Source organism: Canis lupus, chromosome 16 (genome assembly GCF_048164855.1).
Source record: "Canis lupus baileyi chromosome 16, mCanLup2.hap1, whole genome shotgun sequence".
Classification (NCBI taxonomy): domain Eukaryota; kingdom Metazoa; phylum Chordata; class Mammalia; order Carnivora; family Canidae; genus Canis; species Canis lupus.
Window position 1 is genome coordinate 41,949,221 of NC_132853.1, and position 13,692 is coordinate 41,962,912.

Here is a 13,692-nt window from a genome sequence, read left to right on the forward strand (position 1 = left end):
AAAAGACCAAGGTCCCCCAGCCACAAGCGGGTGATGGACAGTAAACTCAAGGCAGCCCAAAAACCAAAAAGCCGGGGGCAGCAGCCCCTCCCAACTCAGGACTCCACCCACCCACGCTGGGAGCAACCAGAAGGGCTGGCTAGCCCTGTCCTGGCTCTCTCTGCCTGCCTCAGGCACAGGAGAGTAAGGTAGGGGAGCCCTGTTCTGGAGGAGAGGAAGTCAGCAGTAGCAATGACTCAAAAGTAGGGCCCCCAGAACCTGGAGCAGCCAGAAACCAAAAGAAAGAGAACTTACTAAGGGAAGACAGGAGCACTCAGCAGACTGGGCACCCAGAGGTTAGAACTTCCCATAACAGCATGAAGTGGGAACCAAACTGTCAGACAGCCGGACAATCCTCAATGCACTTCCCAGAGTCCCCTAGGGGAATTAGAGACAAGGCCTGGGGTGGGGACCAGTGTCTTCTTTTCCTCTGAGACTCAAGTGATACAACAAGGTCTTCCTCATGTCTAACCTCAATCCTTCATGCTTTCTGGCCCCTCTACTCATGGTTCATTTCTCTTCTCTATCCCAACCTATCCAGCTCTCCCATGAGTTGTCCCACAAACCTTCCAGAGCACCCACCAAGTATAGGGCGCATGAACTCCACTGGGAGCCAGCACCATCTTCTCTGGGTCACAACCGGAACGACCTTGTTCCCTTCCTCAGAGGCTGGCCTCCGGCCCCTGAACCTTCAAGGTCTGGAGGAGGAAAAGAGCCCAAAGCTGGCTCCTTGGGCTCTTCCAGGCTCCCATTTCCAGGGCACAAAAGTTTGGGATTAGGCCCTGACCTAACAGAAGAAAGCAAGTCCTCTCAGTGCACAGGGAAAAAAATCCAAGGGCTGCCTCAGGAGCACCTCGGATGGGGGGGGGGGGGGGGGTGGTGGTGCCAGCTGCCCCAGGGCCCCAGAAATATCAGGCCTGCCTGCCCTCCAGTTTTCTCCTGCCCTCAGAGGCCCATCATGATGGAGTCTATCAGCACTGCCTGGAAGCTGCCATGTGCCAGGTTCCATGCTAGGTGCTGGCTGAACCCTCTCGTTTGAATCCAAAGTCCCAGAAAAACGTGAACACCTACTTTGGCATCTTTCACATCCCCTCAGGGTTGACCCTGCCTCTGACTGCCCCATCTGAGCCTTCAATCCCTTTTGACTGATGAAGTAGGGAAGAGGAGGGCGGAGCAGATCCCAGTCTACAGAGAGCACAGGTGCACTGGGGGCATCTAAGTGTAGAACGGACACCAGGAGTCCACTTCCCAGACCCTCGCCCCACGCCCACACTGACCCACTTTCTCCTCCTCCGGGCTGGCTGCCTGCCTTCCCCGGGGGCTCAGAGGCAGAGCATGAGCCCGAGGCTGGGAGGCAGGACGCCGAGGTTCCTGGCTCCACCCCACACCCATGCCCCAGTTTCTCTGGTCACCCAGAGGGGGCAGCTGCTTTCCTCCCTCCTTCCTGGGAAAGAGAAATAGAGAAAGTGTGGAGTGTGCTGGGAGGTGCTGGGCAGGCAGGTGTTGTCATGAAGCTTGTCTCCCCTCCCACGCTGGGGATAAGGAACCTGGCTGCCGCCTCCTGTCGCCATCCATACTGGCTCCCACAACAGGCCTCACTTTTGCCCTCCCTTCTGGGCAGCAGCACAGAGGACAGGGCAGAGATCAGAGCAGGCCTAGGTCCTGGGTCCCAGGCCAGCTCCTCCAGCCTGGCCAGGCCGAGCCCAGACAGGGGGCAAGTTCTGTGAGTCCTTCAACCCCACTGAGGGGAGCAGAAATGATCAGCCCCAGAAAAATAAAGAAAGCCTCACTCCTTGAGCCCTCTTTGGCCTAAAGAGAAGCCAGATACCAAAGAGTGGTATCCTCAGGGAAGCAGGCAGCCCCATCAGTGGCCTCTGCCTGTACTCTCAAGGTGGCAAAAGAGGCAAATCAGGTCAAATGCTGGCGTTCAGCCCAGCCCAGACCAAGTCAATCAGCCCCCACTCCCTGGGGAGGAGTGAGCCCCAGAAGTAAACTGTTTGCCCTGCCTGCTGCCCCTCACCCGAGACATTCTCTCTTCCTAACTCATTTGCTAGGAGGGGAGGGCTGGACCATGTTCTATTTTTCTTCTGTTTTCCTGCAGGCTGAGCTCAGGGTTGGGCGTGTTGGGGATACTTAAGGACTTGCCAGATAGGAAAAGCTCCCACCCCGGGAGAAATTGAGGGGGCGAGGAGACAGCACTGTTCTGTGCCCTGAGGAAAGAGGAATGAGTCTTGGGGACTCAAGAGAAGGTGAGAGGTACTCAGGGGCCAGGGCACCCAGGTGCTGGGGACTACTCCTCATCACTCTCACTCCTCTCCCCAGTTCCAGGGCTGCACGCTCTTCCTGGGGCTCCCTTCAGAGTATCCACAGCAAAGTGAACACCCACTTGCCCAGCTACAGTTTCATTTTACTCCTATGGAGTCCAAAGGCACATGGTCCCTGGGCTTGTGCCAGACTCCAAGCACCAGCAGCCCCAGCCCAGATGCTACTCTCAGCTCTGGGAATAGCAGGTGCTGGGCCCCTCAAAAAAGGAGAGCTGTGCGGAAGCTACCCATCTCCTTGGCCCAGAGCAGCTCTTTCTCCACAAGAAGAGGCTGCCCCGGAGCCCCAGGAAAACTAGATGGGAAGAGTCTCCCGGGGGTGCCCTCGAGAAATGATAGCAACTCTGAGGCTTCTCCATGGTCCTAAAATGCAGTTCCCAGTATTTGGCCCCCTCCTCCTCTCCCTCCTCTCCAAACGTGAGAAGACAGCATCTCCCCCTGCTGGGGGGAGCTGGAAAGCCAGCCAGGAAGTGAGACAGCCCTCTAAGCCCCACTCCCACGGGCCCCTCCGGGCCTGGCTCCTGGCTCCCTGGCTCCATAGCCCTTCCCAGACTGCCAGCCTCCTGCGCTGGGGGACACCTCCATCTACCACCACACTCCTTCCAGCCCTGGCTGAAGTGGCTACAAGACAAACTTGGACCACTGGCATCTGGAAAGGCAACTTCGTGACCTCCTCCAGCCAACGTTGATCATTTGAGCCTTTCACTGTAAGGGAATAAAAGCCCAAAGCTGGGAAATGTCCTTCCCAAGCCATCATCAGATGCCTCTGGGCAGTTTCTGTTCCCTTGGCCAACAGTTTGACAACCTAGGCTCGGTGTGACCGTATATGGCCCCTAGATAAGTCAGCATAGTAGCTCAGAAGAAAGGAGAGGTTGGCACATGACCCTGCTGCAGGAGGGTCCAGCTGAGGTGGCCAGGGACTGGGGAGAAGCCCCCTCAGGTGGTTCTCTCCCTTCCCTTGGCCAGCCTAGCCTCAGAGGAGGAAGCAGGAAGTTGGAGCTTGACAGTCACCCCCCACCCCAGCACCAGAGTCCCATTGACCTCTCTCCATGCCTCACTCCTGCCACAGCCCCTACAGGTTGAATGAAGGCAGGGACAGAGGGAGGAGGCTCTGAAGGGGAAGTACAAACCCTGCAGGAGGGGACTCACCAGGCAAAGCTGACCTGGTGAGCCTCAAGAGTCCGGCCCTCACCAACTGGCACTCTACTCTGCTTGCAGCCCGTGACCTGAGTCTATCGTGCCGGAAAGAGAAAGAGGGGCAAGCACAATGTTGACCAAATCAAATGGAGCAAAGACGAATAATCCCACCAGCTTCCAGCTCCCCTGGGTCTACTAGAAGCCCCAGGACCTGAGTCAGGACCTTTGCCATAGAGCACTAGCATTGGGTCCTCAAGAGAAACCATCAGGTCCACCAAACTGATAATAAGCAACAAGATGGGAGGTGGCCAGGATCCCTCCCATCCCAAAGATGCTGCATTCCATCCAGTAAATGGGTTTTCATCTCTAGTTCCTAATTCCCCTAACCCTAAAAGAAAGGAAAATATCCCTCTACTCCTACAGAAAAATATGTGGGGGTTAGGCTGGGCTGTGGGGGTTAAAGCCAAACAAGATAGACTCTGACCCTCTAAGACTGTACAGAAGAAGACAGCCAGGGACAGAAGGCAGTTATTACTCTGACCACACTGACCCATGACCCTCCTGGGAAACTCCTGAGGGTCTGGCTCCGGCCACTGGGACACATCCTCACGGGCATCCACCCAGACCCACCCATACATAAAGCTGCCTGGAGTCCCACCCAGAGACTATTTCTGGCAGCACTAGGCAGCCTCCTAGGAGCAGAGGGGAATAGGACATCGCAGAGTCAAAGACCCCAAATTAGGAATCCACCACATCCAGGGCCCAAAAAGAGAAGGGGGAGTCTACCCAGGCTCAAAGAAGAGAGCCAAGACTCCTCTACCAACATGTCACCGCACCCATCCCACTACCACATGTTCCCAACAAAGCCTGAGGCTAAAGGCCCTGCAAACCTCCCCTACGAAAAGAGCATGGAAGGCAGAGAAACTCTCCACCAGGAAGAGAAGCAACCACCACAAAAAGGAAGCTGCATTCAGCTATTGCAGGAAACCTTCCAACATCATCCCCAGCCGGCCCAGAGACATTCGGGGACACATATTCCCTCTCAGGCCTGGCTGTCTTGGCAAATGGGGCTGGGCAGAACTGGAACTGCAGGCCCTCCGAGTTGAGAGGGCCAGCGTGCGGACAGAGTTGGACCCATGTCCTCCCAGGCCCAGGCTGGCCTGGCAGCACATCAATCTCCAGTTCTGCCCCATAGTCGGTAACTTCAGGTTTGCCTTGGTCCTTTTCTCGATGCTTCTCTGTTCCTGACCCCTTGTTCCCTTATGGCTCAGACCCCCCAAAGGTCAGCTGGCCTGGGCTAGAAACTCATACAGCCCACTCTAGCCAAAACCACCCCAGGGTGCCCTTTCTCTGGCCTCCCAGCTCTTACCCGACTCGGTGGGAGAGTTCATGCCGGCTCTGGGCCCACAGGAAGCTGGCGTTGGGGGCTGGGATGGGAGGGGGTGGAGCTGCGGTGATGTCAAGAGGGACAGACGATAACAGACAGACGGACGGGACAGGAGCCCGGGGCTGCTGTGCCTCTAATGCCCATCAGAGGCCATCCTTCGGGGCGAGGCAGTCAGGCACTCAGAACGGCATCCCTAGGGAGAGATGGAGCAGGGTTAGAGGCCCCCAGCTCAGGAACCCGGAGAGTTGAAGGAGACCTCAGGGCTGGTCAGTTGACACCTGGGGAAGAGGAGGACACTTGTCTGTGGGGGGGTGGGGAGGCCACAGAGGAAAACAGCAGCGCTGGCCAGACCCTGGCTGCTTCTCTAACGGGTGAGGCTGCCAGCACTCAAGGAAAGGGAAATGGCTACACTAGCCACACCCAAACTCCCTTTACAGGTGACAGTGTCCACTGCCAGGTGGGGGGAGACCTTACAGACTCGCTTGGGTGCCTGATGTGGGACTGGGTGTACATGAAAGGAGAAAAGCACAGGAGATTTGAACTCTGTCTGTGGTAGTGGGGAGATGCAGGGCTGGAGTCCGTGGCAAAAGTTAAGGGAGAAACTAGTATCCCAGCCCCAGCTGGCTGAGCCGGGACTCTTCTGCACCATGTTACTTTCTTCATACTCCCTAAGCCCTGTGCCACCCAACCCTGGAATTGTGACATACTTCTATCTTAGTATCCCCTGTTCAACAGTAGGTCCAGGAAAGACGATAAGAGCCTCTCTTCTACTGATAACCCATGCTGTTTTCCAGGAATTTGGAAAGGCAGTGACATGCACACACACACCCCCCCCCCATCTAGCACTCCCCAGACGAGGGTTCAGGGCCCAAGTCCAGGGCTTTATGTGTGTTGTACAAGTTGTGCCCTACGTAAGGAGGTCTGAAAACCAGCCTGTGCTCTGCCTGCCAAGCCGCTGGTCATCCAGGCTGAGACCACCCAGAATAAAAGGACACCTTTTCCCGGTTTGTACAAAGGCCCCAAAGACTCCAACAGTAGGTTTGCCCAGACCAACACAATAATGGAGGACATCCCAGTATTCCAGGACTGTAAGTTTGCCAACCTGTCCCCACCCCTTCAGCGCCTTGCCTCCCTCCAGCCCCATGGTTAGTCTTCAAGCCTCAGACACTACGCAGGCACCCACCTGGGCCCATCCCTACACGGCCCATGATCTACCCCAGACATGACCTCATTCATTCTCTTTCAAATGAAGGCAGGCCCTCCAATACCCAGTGAAAGCAAGGGAGCAGGAGTGAGCCAGGAGGCTGAAAGAAGCTAGATGTGTAAGCCCTAACCCTGCTCCCTCAGCCAGGAAAGGGCAGTCAGCTCTACCCCATGGACAGCCCCACCTCCTGGCAGGATTAATTCTCAGTAAGCCTTGCATTCTCATCAAGGATTCCCAGGAGTGTTGTCCATTTGGAACCAGTAGCCAGGGATTCAGGCATAGCAGGGACACAGGAACACGAATACACAAACACACATATACATACACATACACACACACACACACACACACACAAGACCCCGAGTCTTCCTAGGCCTGCTGCCCCCTGCTTTCACCCACAGGTCTGGACTCTGTAGCTGGAGGAAGGTGTACTCAGATGGGGAGTTAGAAGGAGGCAGAGTCAAGGGGCTGAACTGCTCCTGGCAGGCACAGGTGTGGGGCAAGGACAAAAGAAGCTACGCAGAGCTCAGGCCAAGCTCAGGAATGTGGCAGGTGGGGCAGCTGGTGCCCTGGCAGGGCCCGCGTGGGCAGGCAGCTCAGCCCGTGCCCACCCCAGGGCTGGCGCCCAGTCCTGCTCACACCCTTTCCCGTGGGCTGGGGAACACAGGTTCAGAAATTCCCACGATTCCCAGCAGCCAGAGTGGCCCAGCCCATCTCCTTAGTGAAAGGTGGCTCCACAGCAGGGCACTCAGAAGGGGCAGAGCTTCAGTGGTACAAAAAACATTAAAATCAACTTGGAGCCCCCATCATCTTCACTCACTGGAGAGAAGAGGAAGGGAGGGGCCCCTAGAACTCCATTTGGCTCAGGACTCAATTAGGCCACACTCCTCCCCAGCTTGCCGGGTGCACCAAGACCCCAGGGGCCCCTGTCCACCTGCAGAGGGTGTCTGCCAACACCTCTATCAAGCCTCCTGAGTGAACAGGGGCCTCCCTGGGAAACAAAGCAGAGTTCATTGCCTGATCAGGACTGACATGGATTATTTTCTGGGGTGAGGTGTCAAGGGGAAAAAGGACAGGGGGATGGTTAAAAGCTGGTTATTTGGTCCATCCTCTGTTGCAAAAATTCCACCGTTGCCTATAGCGATAGGAGGGTCTCAGTGGGCAGTCAGGGGCCAAGAGCAGTGTCAAATCTCCAGGATGGCAGGGCACGGAATGAGGGAGACCAGGTGTCCCTCTCCCCCCAAGCTCATGGCCAGACCAGGGGAGATAAGGCAACTCCCACCCTGCCCATTCATGAGAAATAAAACTCTGGCATAGAGTGGGAGAAAGGCCGACAAGGAGGGAGACATGGAGCAACGTGATGCCCCCAAAGCCACAAGTTCACAGTACTACCCTGCAGCTTATCTGTCCCTCAAAAAACTCCCTTGGAATTCCTGGGGAGTCAGGTGTCCCTTTGAGGGCCTCTCAGGAACCTGGACTCCAGTACCACCAGGTAGCCTTCTCCCCAGTCCTGAGCACTGTGGTCTGGGGTACCCTCCCCAGGTCCCAGATGGTCAGGCAAGAGGTCTGAACCAAACCCTGTGAACCTGACATTGCCTGGAATCTGAGATCTGTTGCAAAGATCTCATCAGAAAGCTGCAAACCCATGCGTCCCGTCCCAAGGCTCAAAAGACTTCTCATCTTGCCCCCTCCCGACGGTGACCATGGCAGATCACAGTTCCCCGACGCCCAAGAGCTTTTACCACCTTGTGCCTCCCCCAGGCTGGGGCGCCAGAAGCCTGGGGTTACCAGAGCCAGGAAGGGTAGCCGACTTGGGATGTCCAGGCCCCAAACTAAGGGGAGGGGGAGAGAACAGGAAAGGAAAAAAGGCACCAGGCTGACAAATTCATTTTTGCAATCGGCCCATTTCTGTTTGTCTGCTCAGACGCAGCTCCAGGCATCTGCACAAGCCAGATGGAGGAGGCTGCTATTTCTAGAAAAAAAAAGGGGGGGGGGATGAGAGGGGAGGGAGGGAGGAGGTGGAGGCAGAGGGCAGAAGACCAGGGTCTGTCTGCCCTAAAACCTCAGGCAGACCCATACCCCCTCTCCAGCACTACCAGACAGGGTCCCCATTCAAAAAAGGACTGGGGGGGGGGGGTGCCTGGGGTGAGGTGGGGTAGGGGAGAAGAAAGGCAGAGAAAGTTTAATTAGCCCAAGTCGACTACAATAGGCCCCCTCATGGGCCGCATCAGGTTTTCATTCATGAGCAAGCGACAGTGCTCCAAAAATGCCAAGAACCGCCCCCCCCAGCAGTCTCTCCCCCACCCCCCCCAACAGGAGCGCGTCCTCTAGCAGGCTGGCTGAGCCCGATGCTGTGTTCCAGACATCCCTCCTCAAAGGGATGTGAGTAGGAAGAATTCATTATTAAAGAGCAGCTGGTACTTCGGCACCGACTGCACACTCCCCCCGCTCCGAGAGCCGATCCCCCTCCCCCTTTATGCAGAAACACAAACTACACCCCCCCCCCATCCCCAGGCCCCATTTCTAAACACACAGCTAGGATGCCACCCCTAGGGAAGGGAAAGCAAACCTTTGTCTCTCCAGCTACTTGAAGTGGGTGGGGCATGTGATACTGCTGCCCCGCACCCCCATTACTCAGTCGGGCTACTCTGGCTACTTGGGGAGGCTAGACCAGGAGGCTAGACAGGGGAGGAAGGGAAGGCTGGCACGCAGCTAACATGGCCTCCATCCTTGCCCTCAAGTAACTTGCACCCCGTGTCTGTATCTCAGGCCCCTGGTCTCCAGACAGGACAGAGTGGGGATACTGGGGGCCCACCCCTCTAACTCGGAAAGACCCCTACCAGATTTAACAGCAAGAGGAGACAGAGCAAAGAGAGGATTCAAAAGAGGCAGGGGGCAAACTAAGATCTCCCAAGCTTTGTGTTTAGGAGGGAGAGGGAAGGAGACTGGAATGAAGAAGCAGGCGGCCCCCAACATGGCTCACCCACCATCCACAGCCCAGCCCAGCCCAGCGCAGCAGCTCAACTTATCCCCCTTCATCTCAGGGACCCTGGTGCCTGGAACTCAGACTGAGGACCCTCTCTGCCTTCGTCCTCTGAACCTGAAGGGGCCCAGGGCGAGACCCAGTCCCCGGCACCGGTCCTGCAGAGCAGTCTGGGTCAGGAGCCCCTCTGGCCAAGACCCCTGGATCTCCCAACCTCTGTCTCCTTTTGTTCCTCCGACCTGGCACCATCCTCCCCTCCCAGGTAAACCCAAGCATCGCCATCATCACCCCCAATCACCAAAACTAATCCCAGGTCCCAGAAGCACAGTGGTCACCATCAGAGTGGTGGGTCTCTTGAGCACCCCCTCAAAAGTAACTGCAGCTGCTACCCTTCCTCTCTGGGGACACACCTAGTTTCAGAAGGCCAACAGTGGGGGGATCAGGTGGTCACCTCTTCCCCCGAATGGGGCACCCCCACTTTCCTCTCTTCTCCCCCCTCCCCAACAACCAGCCTCCCCAATTAATTACTTATCACTCAGACAGCTCCTCATCTCCTCCCCCACCCCCCGGGGCCCCAGAGGAGGGTGGGGTAGGGAAGCAGCCTCCCTCAAGTTAAAAGGCACAAGCAGTGTCCCTGCCTTTATGAGATACAGACCCAGGATTAAAAATGGGGGGCATCCACCCCAGACAGGAAGGAGGGGAGCCTTCATCTCTCCTTGGCTCCAGGGTGTCAGACAGAGAAGAGGGTGGGAACGCAGTAACGCCTCACCGGCGAGGGGGTGAGAATAAATGGGGGAGAGAAGTAAGGTGGGCCCGGAGGCCCCCTCCTCACGCACGTAAGTCAAGGACACAAAATCGAGGATGCGTTCCTAGGTTTGGGTGGAAGCGCTGTGGGGTGGGCAGCGCCCCTCACCTCAGAGGACCAAGAAAGGAGTTGTCCAGCGAAGAGGGGTCTGCATAGAATCCGGGTGCAGGGCTCGAATCGCTCTGCAACGCAACAAGCGCCGCCAGGGAAGGGACACAGCGGGCAGCCTCCGCCGGTCCCCGGGCCGTTTGCGGGTGCGGGTCGCGGGCAGGCGGGCCCCTCCCTCACCTGCAGGGAACGCGCCCCTGCACGGGAGGGGCGTGCGCCATCACCCCGAGGCCCGGCTCCCCGGCTGGCGCGGCTCCCGGGGGGCGCCGGCGGGCACCGGGCGCCGGGAGGAAGGAAGGGGGGCGCGGAGCGCGGCGCGCGCGGGGAGCCCGCGGGCAGCGACGGCAGGAGGAGGGGGGCGCCGCCTGGCGTCGCGGGGCCCCGGGGGAGAGGGGGTCTGGGGTGGTGCGGCGCGCTCACCCCCTGCGGCTCGAGCTCCGGCTTCGCGGGCGGCGGCGGCAGCAGCGGCGGCGGCAGCAGCGGCAGCGCCTCCTCGACGGCTCCTCCATCTTTGCGGCGGCTCCTCCGGCTCCGCTCGCCGCCGCCACCAACAACAACATTCGGAGACGTCACTCCCGTCACGTGACCCGACCCAGAGCTAAAAATAGACCCAGACCCCCCCTCCCCTCCAGCTTCAGCCACCACCAACTCCTCCCCTCCCTCTCGGCCCTCCCCGCCGGGCGGGGCCAGCGGCGCCACCGTGACAGCTTCTTAAAGGGCCGGCACCCAGCAAAGGGTTGGGCCGGGGAGGGGGTGGCAGGCGAGGGATCAGGGCCCGGCCAGTGGCGGTGGAAGGAGCGTCCCGGGGGACCCGGTCTGGCTGCTGCGCCCCGGCCTTTGGGACGCTCCACTTTCCTCCCTGCGCTTCCTCGACTTCCTATTCAAACCGTGGATGGTGCAATCGTTGCCTGCTTAAGCTTCTCCCTAACACGTCCTCCTGCGGTGGGGGAGGGCAACTGGGGATGGACTCCTAGGGCCTGGGAGGGCCGCGGAGGCCCCATCTAGGGGGCTAGGCTGGGGGCGGATGACTGGGACGAGGTCCCGAACCCACCAGAAGCGACCGCACACGTTGCATCCTTGCCAGGGAAAGAAAGGACTGGGATAGGCCAGAGAGCATGGCTGTAACAGTTCAAGGCCTTCCAAAGGAAGACTTCCGGTTCCTGACTTTGATGCCATCCTCCTCTACAACTCCCCTTAGGACCCAGTATGAAGCTATGTGATTGAACCTAGACAGTTTGTCAAAGACCCAGTCGTTTCACTAACAAAAATTTATTCTAAGGAAATAAGCATTGTGTTCAAAAATAAGTGTAGACGGAAAGAGATTGTTTATATTGATGTGAAAAGTTGGAAGCAAACTAAATAGTCATCAGTAGGGAACTGGCAAATAAACGAGTGTACATTCACTTAGCAGAATACCATCCAGACATTAAAAATTATGTATGACTATTTTGACCTGAAAGATGCTCATGGTTCGTTTTCTTGACAATCGAGAATCAGGTATTACAGAATTGTTCCATTATTATAAACAACTACAAACTAGATCCATGTGTCTGAATGCATATGTATATTAAAAAGCCTAAAAAGATGTACACCAAAATATTTACCTTTTGCTTTCTTCATCTTTTTCTGCATATCTGAAATTTTGCAACAATCATGTATTACTTAATCAGAAAAAGTAAATGACATAAATAAATGTTTCCGTAATGAATGATAAAGGTCCTTTTTACAAAGTATCTCATGAATCAGTCCACTCTGGCCAATCCCTATCCCCACCACATGGTCTAAACCAAATCATCCCTTGCCTGAGATACTAGCTGCCTTGGTGACAGGTCCACTCCTGCCTCCATCCCAACATCCTTCCAAAGCCAGAGTGACCCTTTTGGAACACAAATCTAATAGGCGGAGGGCTTAAAGCCTTTCCAATTTTGTCACCGAGATCTGTATCTGGACCAGAAAAGTGGTTTCCCAACTTTAGGGTACTCACAAATTACCTTTTTCAGCAGAGATGGGGCCCACAAATATTCATTTTTAATAAGTACCCCAGGGAATTTTGCTGCAGCCAATCCTTCCTTCATACTTGGAAAAAAGCAAACAAAAAATGTAGAAGCTTCTGTGTGATCTGGTCCCTGCCCACCTCACCTCTCTTCCTTTAGCTGGCTTTCTCTTTTGTCCTGGAACTGTGTGTCCCTTGCTCCTAAGGGCCTTTGCACGGGCTGGTTTTGTTGTTGTTGTTGTTGTTGTTGTTATTCTAGAATGCTCCCCTCCCCTTCTTCCCTTTACCTGGCTAACTCTTACTCATCCATAGAACTCAATTAAATATCACTTCCTGAAAGTGGCCTTCCTTGGTTCTTTAGCTAAATTAATTCCCCTTGTTATATATATTTTAACTGACCCTGATAATAACTTATAAATATGCACCTATTTGTGGCATTATAGGTTCAGTGTCTGTGTATTCCTCTGAACTGCGAACTTCTTGAGTGCAGAAACCACACATCTCCTCCCAGCACAGTGCCTGGAACAATAGCAGAAAGACTTCATGACTATTTGTTGAGTGAAATGAATGAGTATTAAAAGATTAAGTCGGGAAAAAAAAAAAAAAAAAGATTAAGTCGGGGTGCCTGGCTGGCTCAGTGGGTTGGGTGTCTCCCTTTGGCTCCTGTTGTGATCCCAGGGTCCTGGGAAGGAGCCCTGCATTGGGCTTCCTGCTCCACAAGGAGCCTGCTTCTCCCTCTTCCTCCTCCCCCCTGCTCATTCTCTGTCTCGGTCTCTCTCTCAAATAAAAAAATAAAAATCCTTTTGTTTTTTTAAAGATTAACTCAAAGTGAGTACTTTCTGACTAAACAATGGACTCTAAGCAGAAAGACCACCCCCACAGAGTCATCCCAAGTCACTTTAAAACAGAGATCCTCTTGCCTTCACCCCATAATGATGGCACCACCCATTTGCTTTTACTCTTGGTCAACTTTATGTTGTACCTAGGGCGGTTGGGTTGGGATTTTGCTTTCTCGGTGCTTGTTTTGCCTCCCCAAACAGCATATGAGCCACTTGAGAAAAGAGATAAGATCACATTTCCTTTTGCCTTTCCAGCACCTAGCACATCACCTTGCACATCACCTTGCACGTAGCAGGTACTCAGACAAGATCCTACAGACTCTGGAATTTCTTCTCTCAAGATCTCAGAAACTGGGGAAAGAATCCCCCACAATGGGATGATAGATGCCAATCACTGTCATGGAGAACCTTGGCTAGGCACTTCCCATTCCACAGATGAGGAGACTGAGGCTCAGAGAAGCTAAATAACTTGCCCAAACTCACTGGGATTCAAACTCAGGTCTGTCTCCCAAACACAAGGGACAGGGCCTGAAGGGGCTGGGCTCCCAGTCCTCTAGCCCTGTCCTCCAGAGGTCCCTGAGATTATTACCTCAGTCCCCCAGGGGCCAAATGCCCCAGAAGTTATAAGAATTCACCATGTGGGGGGACACTTGGGTAGTTCAGTGGTTGGGCATCTGCCTTTGGCTCAGGGTGTGATCCTGGATTCCGGGGATCGAGTCCCACATCGAGCTTCTTGCATGGAGCCTGCTTCTTCCCCCTCTGCCTGTGTCTCTGCCTCTCCTCCTGTGTCTCTCATGAATAAATAAATAAAATCTTAAAAAAAAAAAGAATTCACCATATGGGGCCTGATGAGCCTTCAGATTTCCCTTTCTCAGG

At 55.4% G+C, this 13,692-nt stretch overlaps 1 protein-coding gene across 6 annotated transcripts in view; it reads right to left on the reverse strand.

The window, feature by feature from the left end:
* Positions 1-10,562, reverse strand: part of HDAC5 (histone deacetylase 5) — a 35,937-nt gene extending 25,375 nt beyond the window's left edge. For 4 of the 6 annotated variants that reach the window (XM_072780801.1, XM_072780806.1, XM_072780799.1 and 1 more), the window contains exons 1-2: positions 10,405-10,562; positions 4,867-5,077 (exon numbers count right to left, since the gene is read on the reverse strand). In XM_072780801.1, coding sequence (XP_072636902.1) covers positions 4,867-4,888 — 22 coding nt within the window. In that variant the 5' untranslated portion in view covers positions 4,889-5,077; positions 10,405-10,562. Of the gene's footprint in view, positions 1-294; positions 418-4,866; positions 5,078-9,984; positions 10,123-10,404 lie in introns of those variants that run through there. The other 2 variants (XM_072780803.1, XM_072780800.1) reach the window with 2 other exon arrangements.
* Positions 10,563-13,692: the final 3,130 nt, after the last annotated feature.